Below are 18,925 nucleotides of genomic sequence, written 5' to 3' on the forward strand. Positions count from 1 at the left end.
CGCTGCTGCAACAGGCAAAGGGTGATTTTTTGCTTCATTCTGAATGGGAAATGAGTGAAAACCATGTAGCACTCAGGGCTGTGTTCAATGAAAATCATGCAGCCCTCAGGGACATATTTTCAGGAGGGAAAATGGGCATCAGGGAGAAAGGGAAATTGGGAAAAATAATATCCTGGTCCCTATATCACCAGAGCTGCATTAGTCTGGATGTCAGCCACTGTTTATAAAAGAAAGCTCTCATTCAGAACCAAGAGTGAGAATATAGTTAGTCTGCTTATACTTGACTCTCTTCCACATTTTATTACTACCCACTATCAGTACCAGATATGTTTCCTTCCCCCCTGCCCAATATTTTTGTCCATTTAATGAGGACTCTACTTCTCAAGGCAAGAACCATATCACTAGTTTGTTCTGTAGATAGCCTAGCATACTCTTTGTACTACATCAGGTCTACACAACATAACACCAGAGGGCCAGATCTGGCCCATGGGGACTGTTTTGCTGGCCCACAAGTAGGAATAACCCTGTAGCAACAGCAGGAGCCATGACGGGCTCTTGGCCTGTCCTGCTGAAGAGCAGAAGTGGCTCAGTGCAGTTGACCAAGAGGTCTCCCACCCCTGGGCTGGAGCCTACTGGCACCGTCCTACTTTCCCCTCCCTTTCCCCCTAATTCCACCCCTCTGCCCCTCACTTGCATTAATATTTTTAATAATCCATTTACATGTAGTAATTAATGTGCTGAATATTAACCTCGGTCCCTGTATACCAAGTCATTGTTGGTTCCAGCCCACTGCAACATTTGAATTGTGCACTCCTGTACTATATGGATATTTTAAAATCCTCCTGCTACTACTACTATGAGCAACAGTGAAAGAAGGTCCTACCAATTGTTGCATCCCACATTTATTGTTTCTCCAGAGGGATAGAATTCCTTGTTATGAATACATGGGCAGTCTTTTTCCTCCACACATTCGCCTTTGCCATCATCAATCAGTCCATCAGGGCAGACACACCCTGAGATGCACTCTGTTTGGAACTATGAGGAGCAAGAATAGAGTTATGTTCATAAGTCATGAAAAGCTTTTTGCATTATCTCAGTACCGATAAAGATTTGTGTAGGGGCAGGGGCGGGGAGAAAATGTTCTACAGAATTTCAAATGATTTTGTATTCAATTCATTAGATTATATTTGATGAAAGGAGAAATTTATTGTTAGGTACAATAAAGGGGGGGGGGACATAATTACTTTTGTATGAAAGGTAAATGTTACTAAAGAAGAAGTAAACAGAGTCAATGAAGTACAGTTGACATAAAAATGTATTTGTTTCTCAAAGGCTGCAGTCCTAAGCTCAATTTGATTAGAATGAGGGCATAAGGTTTTCATGTTGGATTATATCACACAGGGAACAAGGGAGTGAAGAAGCTAGGATTATAGTCAGGAATACAATGAAGACATACGTGATCGGTACCCAGCGTTTGGCAGCTAAGCAGTATTGGTGTTTGGGAAGATGAACCAATGTTATTGCAGTCAAAGTAGGTCTTGTTGTGTGAACATTCTGTAAAATAAATAGAGATCACTGAGAACATTTTCTTCAAGCAATTTTCATAATCAGCAAAGAAACTGAAAAGCTGGAAAGAGGAAATTGGGTGATTTTTTAGAAACAGAATGGCTGGCACCTAATAAACTTTGCAAGACTGGGTGTATTATTTATTATTATTATTATTTTATTAAGAAGATACCACTTTTCAATTGAAAAGTTCTCATGAAAAACAATAGATTGTGAGCCCTTTGGGGGCAGGGATCCATCTTATTTATTTATTATTTCTCTGTGTGAACCACCCTGAGCCATTTTTGGAAGGGTGGTATAGAAATCGAATGAATGAATGAAATAAAAATAATAATAACTAGCTGGGCTGGGAGCAGAGCATCTGCACCTCTAGTTCTCCCCCATTTCCCCCCACCACCACCGCTGCTGCTGCCGCTTCCCCCCACACACATCAGAGAGGGAGTGCGCCCTCTCCTCTGCCCACCCACCCGCCAGTTCCGCCTGCACACAGGCCAGATGCCGCCTTCTTCTCCCTCATGGGAGGGCATTTTTCCTTTTGGCCGGTTGGCAGACTGGAGAGGGAGGCTGCACCACCCTCTCCACCACCCGCCCACCAGCCGCTGCAGTAGTTTTCTCCCCCACCGCCTGTCCACCCATCGCTGCCTTTTCCCTTCTTCTTCCACCCCCGCCTCCTGTTGCCACTTTTTCCTATGCCTGGCGGCAGCAGCAAACCACCACCATTCGCTGCCGTTTTTTTCCTGCTGGCTGGCCAGCTGCCACCACCATCTTCTTCTCCCCACCCGTACAGGGCACTATCTGGCAGCTGCTTGTGAACTCTCACAAAAGTTGCCACACATGGGATTAGCGACAGGTATGCCTTACAGAAATATATATAAAGATAATAAGTTTGTTCTCACAAACTGCTCAACCCAGGCTAGGTAAAGCCTAGCCCTACCTGAGTAGAGTGAGTCGTGAGAAGCACCGGGATCAGTCCTGATCCTGACACTCTGTGACAGGGCAGCCCATTGGTTTTTTTACCTGGGCTAATAGTGGGGTATTGTGCCCTTCTATCCCACTCCTCATCATGTCAATGCTTAGACTGCCTGAAGCCTGAGCATTCACAAAGTCAGGCAACAAGAGTGCCCAGCAGCAGGGGAATCCCCCAATACACTGCACTCCTGGTGCAGTGCATTGTGGGATGCTGGAGGACTCCCTCTTCTGGCTCCTGGCTCTGCTGTTCTCCACAGCTCGGCTCATGTGGCACGGCGAGCAGCAGAGCTGTGAGGGAAGGCTGATGGTGTGCGGAGAGGCAGGTAGGAGCCTGCCTCCGCATTCATCCTCCCCAATGAGGTCGTATGAACAACCTTAATATGTCCCATGTCCCCAAAAGGCTCGTAATCGAAACACACACACATAGAGTAGAACCCAACAAAATCACTAAAGGGACTGTTTATCCCTGCTAAATGAGCAAAGAGGCATCTTTTAAAGTGATGGATCTCTCATATTAAACAGGGGGAAAGCAACCATCCATATTCAGCTCTAGCACAGCATCCTTCCAGTGGCTATTGCTGGTGTGTTTCTTTTTAGAGTTTGAGCCCTTCTGAGACCATCTTATTTATTTATTATTTTTCTGTGTAAACCACTTTGAGAACTTTTGTTGGAAAGTGAAGTAGTAATAGTAGTATACACATCTAAGCACAAATGTAAGTATGACACTGGCAAGTATGACACAAAAGATGTCCTTGGTAAAATTCTTAACTCGAATCTTTCCTCTGTGAATGAACACTTTCAGTAGAGGATGCCGTACTAAATGTGGAGAATTCAACTACCCAACCAAGTATAGAACTGCTCATTCACCAGTTTCTGGATTTCAAGGAGAAGCATGAGGCAGCCATTGTGATGTGGCTAAGGAAGGATGAAAGAGAATTGCTTGTTTGCTCTGAAGTATGAAAGAGCTCCTAAAGCAGACATGTTCCAGGAATAAAATTTCTAGGATATAACTTGAGGGGGAAGACCCCTATATCTTTTGGGAGGAGGTAAAATTTGGCAGAAGTGCAAGGAATGACTTCCCTAAGAGCAATAGTAAAATCACATGGAAAGTAATTAAAACTGAAAAGATAGGTGTGTTTCTAAGGTGTTACACTTACCAGTGTTAGGTGTAAACACAGGTACACAGTGAAGTCTTCCATTTTTGCAAACACTAGAAAGAAATTCATAGCAGAACAATTTAGAAGACAGAAGACAGATATTTGGATTCTGCAAGTGAATTCTAATGTATAGAATGTAATAATGTACACTGCAGAAGATTGACAAATTAAAGTACCGTTTTAACCATGATCTTCTTTCTTTAAGATCATGGATACTGCACGATCAATGCACAAAGCAAAGTAAGAGCAAAGTAAAAGCCAAGCTATCCAATCATCAAATGTGAAAACTCAGTTTATCAAGGAAACTTTATCAAGTTTGCCAAGATACATGTAAGTTTTTATGTTGAGTCGTGCAGGTGGAGCTCATTAATCGCAGTACCACTATTCATGGTTCCGTGTACCTGTGGTTGGCAATTTGGCACCCAGCCTCAAAATCTGCCAGTACAAAAGGGTTAAAACTCATGTATCCATGGTTTCTGGGTGGCCAGAAATGACCAAGGTTATTTTTGGTCAACATGTTGAGAAAAGGAGCCATTTTGTGGCTCATTTGCTTTAAAATATATATGTGGAAAATAACAGAAAATTGGTGGATTTTGGATTTCTACGGGGCATTGCTGGACCGCTAGAGACCTGCAGAGCATGGTACGGTGCTATATTTTGATTATATCCATCATTTCCAGCCTTTTTGCCTAAATGTTTTATTGGGGGGAAATAGAAGAACAGGGGAATAGAAGAACACTAATCAAGATCCTTTGGATCATCCATTAAAGATAAAGTGGTGGACAGGGGGGCAGATGATGTATGCTTATGATGTTGCATTTTCAAGTTACCCCAGTAATTTATACTGAAGCATTTCAACCAATCTTAGGCTAACAGCGTGCTCATGAGCAAGGATGTTGCACTAGTGAAAAGCTGCTGTGCTAGTTATTGCATTAAGTCTGGAGTTTGTGCTTCAGTTCAGTGTTGAGCTAATACCAGCATGTTTGCACTTGCACCATAGTTGCACAAGCTGTGACATGTTCGAACTGTTTTAAAGGTTCACACACACAAAAAGCACACTTCTGAAATCCCTGCTTTTAGCGCAGCTATGTGGTCTCTTCGTGCTAGCACAACTTTTCTCCTTGAGCAAGCACACCATAACGATCTTGGCCTTAATGTTTTATCATTATTACACTTCTATATCCTCCCTTTCCTCCAAGGTGCTCAGAGTGGTCTACATGGCTCTCCCACTCCTTTTCATCCTCTCAAAAGGAGGTAGGGTCCTCTATGGTGAGGTAGGCAACTTTGGCTCTCCAGCTGTTGCTGAACAGCAACTCCTGTCATCATCAGCTGCAATTCATTGTGGCTCAGAATGATGGGGATTATGGTTCAGCAACACTGGAGGTTGCCTATCTCTGGTCTATGAGATGGTGAGTGGCCCAAGTTCACCCAGTGAACTTTGAGGCTAAGCAGGGATTTGAACCCAGTCCTCTACGGTCAATGCCCCCAAACTCTATCCACTACACTACATTGGCTCTGATCACCGTAGCCCTATTCAGATATTATGTTGTATGTGTGTTCAGACACCTATATGTTTTTGTGTGAGGGACTGTACATGCATTGATTTTAAAAGTTAGCCTGGGTAGGGACCCTTTCAGATACAAGTAAAGATAGGGCATGTAATGTTGTATGTATGTTCAAGATAATGTGTGAATAACTGCACATGCATACAGATCTGTACATCCATACAACATACGCAGCATATACAGATTGTATGTGCATTATATATAATGTGTGAATAGGGCTTATGCCTGATGAAGGACATGGACTTTTAAAGTTCACTTCTAGCATTCTGAAGGCATTATCTTACTTATTCTAGATTGTTCACATTGATTTAAAAAGACAATCTTCTACTAGGTTGCACCAAATTAATAACCCAAATCTTTGAGGGAGACCAGTCTCCTGAACTGAAATTCCACCTTCCTACACAAACAGGAAGGCAATTTTTAAAAATGACATGAACATACCAGTGCTCATCCTGTTTCATGAAACTGTCCCCAGGATGTAAGGAGATGCCTTTGTAATGACATGGGCAGTCCGCCATCGACACACAGTTGCCCTTATCATTCATGTAGGTATTATCAGGGCAGCCACAGCCATCTACTGGAATGAAGCCTTGCAAGCAATACTTATCACCACTAGTAAGAGAACGGCAGGTTTGCTGGCATGCGGTCAGATTGTAGTGGAAGACCTGGGTTGCTGGGCAAGAGGACACTTCCTTGTCTGAAGGAAAGAGAGAAAAGAATAAATTAAAAACTCGGAAAGAGAATATACCTATAGTAGCTTGGCTATTTGCATTTCTAGAGTCAACCAACCAATCAGAGCATGTTATCTAAATCCTATTGATGATGCTTCTCTGTGAAGAAAATAATAATGTTGCTAGGGCAGAGAGAACATGACAAGTATTTTCAAAGCTGCCACCAAAACCGTGGAAGCAAATCCATATGGATTAAGTAGCTCATAAAACAGCCACAATTTATTTATAAGCCTGCCCAAATACAGTTCCACTACTAAACCCCTTCTGTGTGTTCCTTCCCTGTCAGAGGTTGGGGAGGTGTTCATGAGAGACAGGAAGGTCATTCGCATACCTGCTGGGGCTGGGGCTGGGGGGAAGTCAGGAGCCTATCTGCCTTCCCTCACGTGATCCGGGGCCTGAACAGGGCTCTGCTGCCCATGTGCCCAAACAAGCAGCAGGGCAGAGAGCAGCACAGCAATCCAGAGGCAGGGGGAAGGAGGCCTAGCTGCCAGGAATCTCATAATGCATAGAAGAAAATTCCTGCTGCTAGGTCACTCCTTTCCTCTGGCTCTATGGTAAAGATGACTGGCAGCAACCTGAAAGGAGCTGCCAGCAGCCCAAGAGCCCCCATGATCCATGAATTGGATCCATGAATGCACGACGGCCATGCGTGTGCCAGCGTCGCATGAGGGCAGCTGCAGGAGAGCACCGCCAGCACGTGAAGGAGGAGTGCCGCCCATTCAGGAAGTGGCAGTGAGTGGAGGAACAGCTATGCACCTGCTCTCCTCTGTTTTAAAGGTGCAGGGGATGTGTTATGAATCAGGCTTTGAATTGCAGTTTGTGCACATCCCTATAATGTCTCCCCTACATAATCCCCAATGTAAATAATATTTCTGGATGTTTTCCCCTCAACATAAATTTATCCAAATATTTTGCAGGTACCCAAAGTCATTTTGATAAATGAGTTCTATTATAGAGTATTTGCTCTCATTAACTCAGTTCTAGTCTCTTAACACACTGCTGGTCAGAAGGTTTTGTCCTTTTTGTTCAAGGTGGTGATGTGGATATAGACGAGGGATGTGCACTAACCGGTTCGGAGGCCATGTTGGAGGCCTCTGAACCGGATCGGAAACGGACCGGTCCGGCAGTCCGGCACCGAGGGGGGGTCTCCTTTAAGGGTGGGGGGGTAGAACTTACCCTCCCGCCGCTCTTCTCCCTCCGGCGCTGCATTTAAAATTGAAGTTTGCGGGGCGGCAGCATTCCTCCCTGCCGCCCCTGCCCCCGTCGTTGCCTGGAAGAAGCTGTAATAGAAGCATGCATGCGCACGGCGTGGTGTGTGCACGCTTGTCGCTGGCGCACGTGCACCGCATACGTCACACGCAGCGTGCGTGTGATGTATGCAGTACGCGCGCACACAGCGGCGAAAGGCACGCGCGCACCACGCGCATGCGTGCTTCTATTACAACTTCTTCCGGGCAACGACGGGGGCAGGAGCGGCAGGGAGGAACGCTGCCGCCCCGCAAACTTCAATTTTAAATGCAGCGCCGGAGGGGGAAGAGCGGCGGGAGGGGTAAGTTCTAACCCCCCCCTTAAAGGTAGACCCCCCCCATGCCGGTCCGGACCGGTCTGGACCCATGCACATCCCTAATATAGACACTTACTGCAGACAACACTTCTCCAGTTCCACAGCATTACTCCTTTGAAGGCACAGGCTCTTGCATAAGATGACAGCGCAGCACACAGGCATTCTTCATTAGCATTACAGCTACAGGTGTCGTACATGCATCGCTGTGTGGGGGGGAAAGTACCAGTAAATTGCTAATAACACATGTAGGGAAGTTAATGAACAATTAGCACTCAGCAGGAGCAATAATGATGCACCTAATATCCTATTCCACAATTGTAATGGTAATAAATAGAGAGCTACCACTTAGCAATGGTAATTGTAAGCTCTTGAATTCTCCTCATTTCCCCTGCCCTTCTTCATTTAAAATTGTTAGTTGTTTCAAGGCTATCTTGTCCCCTCCCTGAGAGAGTGCACTTCTCTCAGTAGTATATTCCATTGTTTTAAGCTGTGAATGGGCTGTACCCCAAAAACAAAGCTATCCTCTTTAGGAAGGCTGCTGATAGTCCACATGTGGGGGTCTGCCTATCAGGCCAACAATGTTGAATCAGGATAGAGCTATCAGAGCATGATAAATAAAATCTTGGAACATTTTTGGCCAGGATTTATGCAAATAGCTCCACACATCTAAGGAGAGTATAGGCCCATTCACACATTATGTTCAACACTTGTACAACGAGTGTACAGTGTACACAGGTACAGTCATTCACATGTTATGCTGAATGCAGGTACAGAAGTACACTTTCTATCTGCATTTGAAGGGCCTTTGCATTTGAAGGGCCTGTATCCAGGTTCACCATTTAAATGAAAATGAAGGGACAGTCCTTCACACAAACACATCTGCACACTCATACAGCATAACGTCTGAACTGGGCTTTTGTGCTTATGTTTCCTGAAGTGAAGCAAAGAGGGCACCATGTCAAACCAAAAAGAGCAACAGAATCCAGCAAGCACAGGAGACAAATTTACAAAGAGGGATCAAATAATACTCCAAACACGTTTTGAGCATGTGCTGTCCATTAAGAGACAGAAAACATTGGCAGATACATAGTAGCTCACAAAAGTAGTGTCCAAAGAAGCCACACCCTCCCACAAGAATGGTCCCCACCACCACCCGCCCTGCCCGCCAAACTGCTTCCAAAACGGAAGGGACTTTGAAAGTAGTTTGTGATGTGACATGGCAGAGGTGGGGGTGCAGCTGCTGTTCAAAGCAAAAACATCCATTATCCTACTGAGCCATTCCAAGTCCTTACTACACCTAAAATAGCTCTCTGGGTCCCTGTCTCTCTCTTTAGAGCTTTGGAATTCCGACATTTAGCTCTTTTCACAGCTATTGTTTGTTTTATTTCATACATGTTTAACTAGAAGATTAAAGAACTTGGCTATGTGTGAAATTCCCACATCTATCATTTAGTGACTCTGTCCCTGAAACGTTATGGGGAAAAACAGTGCTTTACCACTTCCAACTTGAGTTTATTAAAAATTCCCTGAAAATGAATAGCTCACTGGGTTTTTTTTAAAACCCTTTAAGAGGCCAGAGTAAAATTCATACCTTATAATAATCTGTTGGATCAACAGCTGAGTGACACCTGGCAAAAGGACTTTCTGTACTTTTCAGCAAAGAGCACCAATGTTCAGCATAATTTTCTGTAACAAAGGGGGAAAGTAAACAGTATTATCAACTATTGATTTACTATCCTTCCATACATCATGCTGTGATATTTTATGTTTTTCTAATTTATCCGATCAAGGGAATCTGATGGAGCCAAACCAAATGAGTATTGAATGTATTATAGAGTCCTGGAGTTTGGAGTACTATAAAAATCCCCCATATATTTATCTATAGATATATATACCTATTGGTACAATCAGTACTATTGCTATAAATGGACAACTTTATCAACTGAGGACTGTATAGTCTCAATAGTTTTGTCTTTCTGGAGTCTTTGATCATTTTAAGAGAGGCCTATAAGATAGGAAAATAATATTATGGGAGCTCTAAGATAGCTTTTATTTTCAAAACTGCAGTAGATTAAATGAATGTCGTCTTCATCCTCAGTGGTGTTGCCTCTTATTTCCTTAGAAACTTTTTGTTCTGTTTTGAGAGAGTGAATGACAGGAAGCAGTAAGCTAATAGTGTATGAAAAGAGTCAGGCCTAGCACACATTTATGCATTACCTATCTGCTGTCCTGAGCACTATAGACAATTACCATATTCAGCTTAGCTAGTGCAAATCTTGTCGAAACTTGTGACACCCTTATGAAAACCATCCCTCCTTACCATTTTCAATGTTAAGAGTGCAAGGGTGTTCCCAAGTGTCCACTTTGTCACTGCAGCTGGATTGTGCTTTCCAGGTGTTAGCAAAGGCAGCCCCCGTTGCTTCAACCAATCCACCTGATGTTTTGAAGTCATCACCTTCTATTCCATTGAAATTCCCACAAAGACCTATTGAAAAAAGCAACAGACTTTAAACAAAAAACAAAATACTTTTTTTTCTTTTGTAAAATCAGAAGAGTGAGCAACAGGCAGCACAACATAGAGGTCCAGCATGAGATCTGTCTGGATAAAATAACTCCCATTCCAATACAAACACTAGTATAGAAAACGTACATATTTTTAATCAGGTCTCAGGGACATCAGGCACTGCTCTTGAATGACTCGGGTTAAGCCAGCTGTGTCATTCCCTGCACTAATTGTTGCTAGTCTAAATGGATACTTTTTTGCAGGTATCACCCACAATTCTAATTTTCCACTAACGTGATGAATCAGCAGTGTAAGATGCTCCAAAACAGACTTATCCCTACTGTGACAAACTGCTATCAAAACCTCCAGAAATGAAGACTTACTAATGAATAATCTAAACTAGACTGGATGACACGCTGAGGTTCTGAAACCCTGGAGAATGAGAAACAGGAGAGCTGTATAAAATATGTGAATGATTTCTATTCAATTATTCTACTCAACAATTAAATAGAAGCAGCTAAAAGGAATACACTTTCTTCAGAATGTTGCATTTTACAGAATAGCTAATCAACCAGTCATTTTTGCATATCTGGCTCTACGTCATTCCACTTTTCTAAAATACTCTTCTCCATTCTGGTGCTGATATAAGATCCTCTTCAGAGTTTCAGACTTGCCTTGGAGACTTCCCTTAGCAGACTGATCCACAATGGCAAACAACTGTACAATTGGAGCCAACTGGATCTGCAGATTGAGGCCAAAATCTGTGTGCACAATAATGTAGTAGGAAGATGGCTGGAAAACCTTGAAGCTAGCTGCAAAACAAAGAGGAAACCAAGTCAGACACGTGCATTGGTCATAATGCCAACCAGAAATTATCAGAAGGTTAGATATTGAACTGGCAAAATATCATATTGAAGAGGGAAGGGGAAGGGAAGGAAGGGAAAAAGAGGGAACAGGAAAGGGGAAAATGAAAGGGATAGTCCTGAGACTCAGCACAGTAGTTCAGGATAAGCATGGAACTACCCTTCTGTTTATCTGGATAACCTGTGTAGTAAGTATGTTCTTTACCTACACTTGTAGCATTTTTATACTGCACTTCATTGAATCCTAATCCAAATATCAGCTATCCTAAAATTAATCTGCAAGTGCTAAAATGCAAACTGCTAATCTGAAGCATTTGTAGAACAGTTGTATTTAGAACTGTTCAGAGAGAAGAGCTGGTCTTGTGGTAGCAAGCATGACCTGTCCTCTTAGCTAAGCAGGATCCACCCTGGTTGCATATGAAAAGGAGACTAGAAGTGTGAACACTGTATGATATTCCCCTCAGGGGATGGAGTTGCTCTGGAAAGAGCAGAAGGTTCCAAGTTCCCTCCCTGGCAGCATCTCCAAGATAGGGCTGAGAGAGACTCCTGCCTGCAACCTTGGAGAAGCCACTGCCAGTCTGTGTAGACTGTATTGAGCTAGATGGACAGCTTCCTATGTTCCTAAATTATAGAAAACCATTGACACATAGGGATGATACAGGCCCTTTAGCAGGGTATTGCTAAGGAGCCTCACACATGAGGCTCTTCTTATAGATGTGGTGACAGCCAACAACCTGGATGGCTTTAAGAGGGGTTTGGATGACTTCATGGAGGAGAGGTCTATCAACAGCTACTAGTCAGAGGACTATAGGCCACCTCCAGCCTCAAAGACAGGATGCCTCTGAGTACCAGTTGCAGGGGGAGTAACAGTAGGAGAGAGGGCACGCCCTCAACTCCTTCCTGTAGGCTTCCAGTGGCTTCTGGTTGGCCACTGTGTGAAACAGGATGCTGGACTAGATGGGCCCTGGGCCTGATCTAGCTGGGCTGTTCTTATGTTCTTATGAGAGGGGCCACATCACACTGGCAAACAATACCCTCTGACTAAGAAAAAAGGATGCAGACCACAATTAATATTCAGCCTTGGGGCCTCTCAGAGCCTTTAAAAGATCCTGCGAAGATGTCTCCCTTTCTCACCTGATGTATGGGGCAAGTGGAGCTCCATCTCATTCTGCAATATGGTGCCATCTGATCTGAAAATTACAACCTAAAGAGAAAAAACAATCTATGTTAGTGTGCCCGCAGAATATTAAAAGCGAGGAGGAGGTGTCATGTTAAATGAACATTAATGGTAATCATTGCAGCACTCAAAGAAAACCCACTATTTTATGTGCAGGAGTTATGAAGTTCTTTTTGAGCCTGACAATAGGAATTTAGTAAAAATCTCAAACAATCCAAAGGATCTGAGCAATGGTAAATACACACACTCACATACACACACGCCTCTATGTAAATCCATGGAAAGCAACCTGTAGGACAAAGTACTCATTGTTCAACCAGAGGGCAGTTTCTATCGGTCTGAATCTCTAAAGAGAACAATGCAAAAAGCAATGGCGACCTCCTTAACTATGACTGTAATCCTATGCACACTTATCTGGAACTACTAAAGCCCAATTCAGATATTATGCTGTACGAGTGTACAGATGACTGCACAATGCCTAACTTGTCCTTTGAATTACATTGGGGCTGCTTTGAATAATTTTCCTCATCTTGTCAGCCGTTGGCCAGTATTGTATCAGATGTGGCTTGCTATAAGAAATTTGCATTATGAGCAATATGATGCAAAAACCATACGATATGGACTGTATCTAATTTAAAAAAAACTATTACTGTTCCAGTTCAGTGCAAAGCCCTACATGCCCCTCTTCTTTGGAACACTCTTCGTCCAGCCACCAGATTCATTCAACCCCCTCCCTGGAAGCTTTTAAGGCCCTTCTTAAGACCCACCTGTCTTGCCAGGCATTTGCCCTTTAATAATTGTTGTTGTTGTTGTTGTTGTTTGTTATTTGTTATTGGTATTGTTGTTGTTCACCGCCTAGAGTCTTTGGAGGAGGCGGTATATAAGAAAAATTTAATTAATAAATAAATATGCATGACTCTTAAGTAAATTGTACTGAGTTAAAAGAGGCTTACTAGCAAGTATAGCATTGCAGCCTTAGTCCCACTAAATTCACTGAGGCTTAAGCATAAAAAACTAGGAAGAAGACTGTAATCAATGTACTTTATTTGTCATTTTTAAAACTTAAAAACCATTTTAAGCTTCAAGTGGAAATAGCTATGATCTCAAAGTGTTTTAATTTGTTCACTTTTACCAAACATGCATGCTTATCAGGTGATGTAGTGATTCGCTCTTACAGCGGCCCAAGAGAGCCGAAAAGGATTTACTTACCCGGCCGCAGTGGTGATGAAGAAGGCCGGCGGGGGGAGAGGGAACCCACGCGGACACACACACACACACACACACAAACACACCCCACGGCCTCAGCAAGCCCCCCGAAGGGGCTAAAGGTAATTTATTAACTTATAATTTTTAAAAAAAATTATAATTGCAGACCGGTTTGGGTGCAGACTGGTCCAAGCGGGGGGTTGATGGGGGGCTGGACCGAACTGGCTCGGTTCCATTCGAGGCCGGTCCGGCCTCGAACCAAACTGGGCCAGACGGTTCCATGCACACCCCTACTGAGAGCTGCAGGGGAATTCGGAGGCTGGAAACAGAGGAAGGCCCCTGCCAGTGAGTAGTAGAAGAATAGGGAGCAGTTCAGTTATATGCATGAGGGAAGTTATTTTTCTTTATTGTATTGCTTGCATTTGAATTGCCTGGTTAGTGAAACTCTCTTACAATCTGCTTTAAGAAGAGACAATTGTTCTTATTTCATACTCTTGTTTTTCTTTTAATGTCATAATAAACCCTTGTTGGTGAAGTGTGGTACTCTTCATTTTGGTTCTGCCTTAGTCACACACCTTTGAAGGCCTAGGACTACTCAGCCCCTTTAGGGAGGGTCTTGCCACTTTATCCCTCCAGGAATCTTATATGGAGAGTGGGTTTTCCCCCATCAGAATAAAGTGGATGGTGGCAGCCTATTGTGAATTCCTTACATTCAAGGATTCACCCCCAGTGAACTTTCCCCTTCTCCTCTGGCTCTGGTAGGAGTAATAACAGGTAAGATCAAAACACTTTGGGGCAGATCAATACAGCACCTTTTAAACCAGTTTGGAACATGTTTTGCTGTCATAACTCCTTTCAAACATCCCTGTGGATTATGTTTTTGTGAAGGTGCTGACAATTTTTTGTTAAAAAGTTGTGATCCCTTCAGAGAATTACATGTTCCAAGGTTTCCTGATTAGAAAGCAAGATAGTTAAACAAGTTTGAACCAGGTTTAAAACTGTATTATAGACATACCTTTTGGTAACTGATGGCTGAATCACTGAGTGCATAATATATAGTACACAATGAGGAAGCAATCCTGGAAAAACTCATTACATTTTTAGTATGTACTTTTCTGGGGCAATGAAACCTTTTTAAAAGTATCATTGGGCAATGAAACTTTTTAAAAGTATCATTGCCCCCAAAGATTGCATACTAAACTATCAAATAGACTTTACAGATGTTACTGTTATGAAATATGAAAGACGTAAATGGAAGTCATGGAAAACAAATGGAGTCCCCACCCCACCCCACAAAAAAAAAAAATGGTGAGTGGCCTCAGAGTTCAAGGGTATGGGCAAATTCTAAGATAAGCTGAGACATTTTATTTGCAGAATTATATTGTATATTTACAATATAATTCTGACATTTACATCATCATTCAAAAATCTGAGTACTAACCAGAAGATCTTAGAACTGAAAAATGAAGATAATTTGTATTATAGCATCACTTTTAACTTTTTGTTAGGCTGGGGAAGGTTAACGTAAAGAAAACAATGTTATAAATGTTATCCAAAGAAATGTATAGAAATTTCACTTAAAACTGAGGAGGCGGGGGAGGTTAATCTTAGAATAAGAAACTGGATTTACTTTGGAAGATGAGTAAAATTTTGATTTGGCATCATTTACTGGATGAACTAGCTAACTGTCATTACCTATTCTACACTTACGTTTTTCTTGTGGTCTAATAACAGCACTACCGACTTCAGGCACGTCTGTTTGTCTGAAGAACTACATGGGCCCAGCTCTCCCAAAAGGACATGCGAGTTATTTTTATTGCTCTGCAATTACAGAAGAACAAATATTAATACGGTCAACCATTGCCTCCACAAGCGGATTCCTCTCACAGAAAGACTTACATGAACTATTAAACAAATACACTATAAATCTTTGCTCCTAAGGATGTCATATTCCATAATCCAGGACACAGGATTTTCCTTTTCATTCTTTCAGCATGAGCATTAGCCCAACTTGCTTTCTGTTCACATTTTATTTGGTGTTCTAATTGTAACAGTGAATGCAAGAGACACTGTAGCTTCGTGCTTTACCATAGCATATTGACTTCTTCTTATATGTTATCCATCCTTCTCTCACATCTTTGTTTTCCCTCCCACCCTCTCTCCTTTTTACATCCATGCTCTGATCCAAATATGGCCCTGGTGTTCTTGCAGCACCAGACGTTCCTGACACATTTAAACTCTTCTGGACAATTGAATGGAGAGGAGAGCTGGTCTTGTGGTAGTAAGCATGACCTATCCACTTAGCTAAGCAGGGCCCACCCTGGTGGCATTTGAATGGGAGACTTGATGTGTGCCCAATGTAAGATATTCCCCTTAGGGGATGGAGTCACTCTGGGAAGAGCATCTAGGTTCCAAGTTCCTTCCCTGGCATCTCCAAGATAGGGCTGAGAGGGATTCCTACCTGCAACCTTGGAGAAGCCGCTGCCAGTCTGTGAAGACAATACTGAACTAGATAGACCAATGGCCTGACTCAGTATATGGCAGCTTCCTATGTTCCTATTTACCCTCCAAAAATGAATCAAGTGATTAGGGTATGCAAGGAAAATGCAAAGGATTGGACCCAGGGACAGCCCAAGGCATCGGGGAGCCTGAGGCAAGGCAACAAATGCTACCCTCGCTGGCTCCACCCCTGCCTCCCATTTCCAGGCATCCACCAACCTCAGTGGTTGGGGTGCACCCAGAAGAGGGAGACAGGAGCTTGCCTTTGCACCACTGGTGGCAGCTGCCTGGGTTCTTTCTTGCCATCCCCCTTTCCAAACAGCATTGTGATAGGCAAGAGAGCACAGTGCTGGAGAAGAAGAGGAGGTACACACACAAACAAACCTACACATCTGGTCGCAGCTTCTCTTTGCCATTCCATTGCTAAGCTGGTGAACAGAGAAGCCTGGATCAGACCTGCATGTGTGTATGTGTCCACTTTCCTCTCCTGCGCTGGATGGGCACTGGATGGAACAGCGAGACAAAGAGAGAGGTCCTGGCTTCTCTTCACTGCTCCTTTGGTGAGCTGGTGAACAGAAGAACATGAACCCCCACCCTCTCCCTGCTGCCCTTCAGCACAGTGCTGATGATGGGAAGGGGAGACAGCAAGAGAGAGCCCAGGCAGCCACCACTGCTGATGAAGGCAAGCTCCAAACTGCCTCTTGCCTGGAGCATGGCCCAGCTGCTGAGGATGTCACCTGAGTATGTGAGGTGAGGACAGGGCTGCTGAGGACATGTGGAAGAGGCAGCAGGCTGGTGGGCTTCTGCTGGGGGGCAGGGGGGTTCATCCTTCCTCCCCAAAAGAGAACCTCGAAAGGCATGTCTGTCGATCACCTCAGTTTGCCACATGGGGGCACTGCCCCAAATTGGACCTTTGGCATCTGTTTCACAGCATAGGCACAGCATGACTGTACTTTCCCAAAGTCTTCGAAGAGGAGAGAAAAAAGGCATCATAGCCAGGGGTGTGCAATTTGGGTTTTCGATGATTCGGTTCAGGACCCGAACCGAATCGCCCCTGTTCTGTTCTGTGCCCGAATTCTGCTGACCCGAATCACCCCCGATTTGGTTCTGATTCTGATTAAATCCGAATCCGAATCGATTCGGATCAGCAAAATGGGCCCTGGGGCCAAAAGAGTGGGGTAGGGTGGTAGTGCTACCACCCCAATGGGTGGAGGCTACCATCCCAATTTCAGGGGGATTGGACAAAGGGCTGATTTTTGGGGAATTTTTTGAAGTTTTAGTGACTTTGGGGCAGATTGGGGGCAGAAAGTGGATCTGCCCCAAAAGAGTGGGGTGGGTTGGTAGTGCCTAATGGGTGGAGGCTACCACCCCAATTTCAGAGTGATTGGGCAGAGGGCTGAATTTTGGTGAATTTCTGAGGTTTTAGTGACTTTGGGGCAGATTGGGGACAGAAAGTGGATCTGCCCCAAAAGAGTGGGGTGAGGTGGTAGTGCCTAATGGTTGGAGGCTACCACCCCAATTTCAGGGGGATTGGACAGAGGGCTGAATTTTGGTGAATTTCTGAGGTTTTTCTTCATAAAGTGCAGTGTGCTAGATTGATTCATTCATCATACTCATAGTAAATGAGAGTGTAAAAAAGTGAGAGTGGGGTCATTGAAAGTTGAGTATGATGAATGAATCAATCTAGCACACAGCACCTTATGAAGAAAAACCTCAGAAATTCACCAAAATTCAGCCCTCTGCCCAATCACTCTGAAATCGGGGTGGTAGCCTCCACCCATTAGGCACTACCACCCCACCCCACTCTTTTGGGGCAGATCCATTCCACTCTCTGCCCCAATCTGCCCCAAATACACAAAAACTTCAAAAATTCCCAAAAAATCAGCCCTTTGCCCAATTCCCCTGAAATTGGGGTGGTAGCCTCCACCCATTAGGCAATACCACCCCACCCCACTATTTTGCCCCTGGGACCCAAAATTCGGGCTGACATCACTTCAGACCTTTTTGCATTCAAATCAATGGATGCAAAAAGGCGGGAAATTAAAAGAGCTGTCAGCCCGAATCACCCGAATTTTTCGGGCCTGAAATTCGGGTGACTCGGCTCGGGCCCAAAAAATATCGGGGGGCATCGGGGGTGATTTGGTTCGGACCTGAATCACCCGAAATTGCTCGTTTCGGGCACAGATCATTCTGTCCCCGAAATTTTTTGCACATCCCTAATCATAGCTGAATGTGCCTCCATTTAATAACCATGTCAGAACTCTATGAATTATGCAGGTTGTCACAAAAAACCACTAAACTTTCCCAAGGAGCACTACAGTAACTAGCATTATTCATGTATACTCTTTTGCCTGTAAAAGAGCAGTCTCCTCAGCCCTCCACCTCACAAGAAAATTAAATAAAATTGCTCATTTTCTTTAAACAGAGTGGAAATGTCAGATACACTTACTTTGGCCAGTACATAGTAGCAGTCTCCGTGGAAAGTATATTTCTTCCCATCAAAGGTGGTAATGTGACTTCCTCCTTCCAGTGCACATGTACCTGGACATGGCAAGTCCTGGCACACCCATCTACCTGATTCACAGGTGCTATGAACAGAGAGAGAAAATAAATCAGAGGTGGGCATGGGCTCAGAACATACAGAAAGTGGAACAGTGGTGAAGATATTTGTATTGAGAGTCCCACCACAGCAGGTGCATTTGGAAAGGAGTTTCCTACCTATAAAGCCGCACAGGAAGCTGCCTTATACCGAATCAGACCACTGGTTCATCTAGCTGAGTATTGTCTACATGGACTGACAACAGCTCCCTGTGGTTCAGAGATAAGAACATAAGAACAGCCCTGCTGGATCAGGCCCAAGGCCCATCTAGTCCAGCATCCTGTTTCTCACAGTGGCCCACCAGATGCTGCTGCAAGCCTTCAGGCATCTGGTGGGCCACTGTGTGAAACAGGATGCTGGACTAGATGGGCCTTGTGCCTGATCCAGCAGGGCTGTTCTTATGTTCTTCTGTTCTTACCAGGGATTGAATCTAGTGCCTTTTGTATGCAAAGCATGCACTCTACCACTGAGCCACAACTCTTCCCTTTGTTACCTAATAACTCTGCCTCTGTCAAATTCAGCAGGC

General features: G+C 43.9%; 1 protein-coding gene across 1 annotated transcript in view; it reads right to left on the reverse strand.

Moving 5' to 3' along the window:
- MUC2 (mucin 2, oligomeric mucus/gel-forming) overlaps positions 1-18,925 on the reverse strand; it is a 94,347-nt gene that overhangs the window by 64,375 nt on the left and 11,047 nt on the right. The window contains exons 9-20 of the mRNA XM_053248238.1: positions 18,250-18,388; positions 15,012-15,122; positions 12,053-12,122; positions 10,730-10,867; positions 9,873-10,037; positions 9,144-9,238; positions 7,629-7,755; positions 5,699-5,954; positions 3,710-3,745; positions 1,739-1,758; positions 1,457-1,575; positions 884-1,035 (exon numbers count right to left, since the gene is read on the reverse strand). Of these exons, the coding sequence (XP_053104213.1) occupies positions 884-1,035; positions 1,457-1,575; positions 1,739-1,758; positions 3,710-3,745; positions 5,699-5,954; positions 7,629-7,755; positions 9,144-9,238; positions 9,873-10,037; positions 10,730-10,867; positions 12,053-12,122; positions 15,012-15,122; positions 18,250-18,388 (1,428 nt within the window). The remainder of the gene's footprint in view (positions 1-883; positions 1,036-1,456; positions 1,576-1,738; positions 1,759-3,709; positions 3,746-5,698; positions 5,955-7,628; positions 7,756-9,143; positions 9,239-9,872; positions 10,038-10,729; positions 10,868-12,052; positions 12,123-15,011; positions 15,123-18,249; positions 18,389-18,925) is intronic.

This window comes from Hemicordylus capensis, chromosome 1 (genome assembly GCF_027244095.1).
Source record: "Hemicordylus capensis ecotype Gifberg chromosome 1, rHemCap1.1.pri, whole genome shotgun sequence".
Taxonomy (NCBI): Eukaryota; Metazoa; Chordata; class Lepidosauria; order Squamata; family Cordylidae; genus Hemicordylus; species Hemicordylus capensis.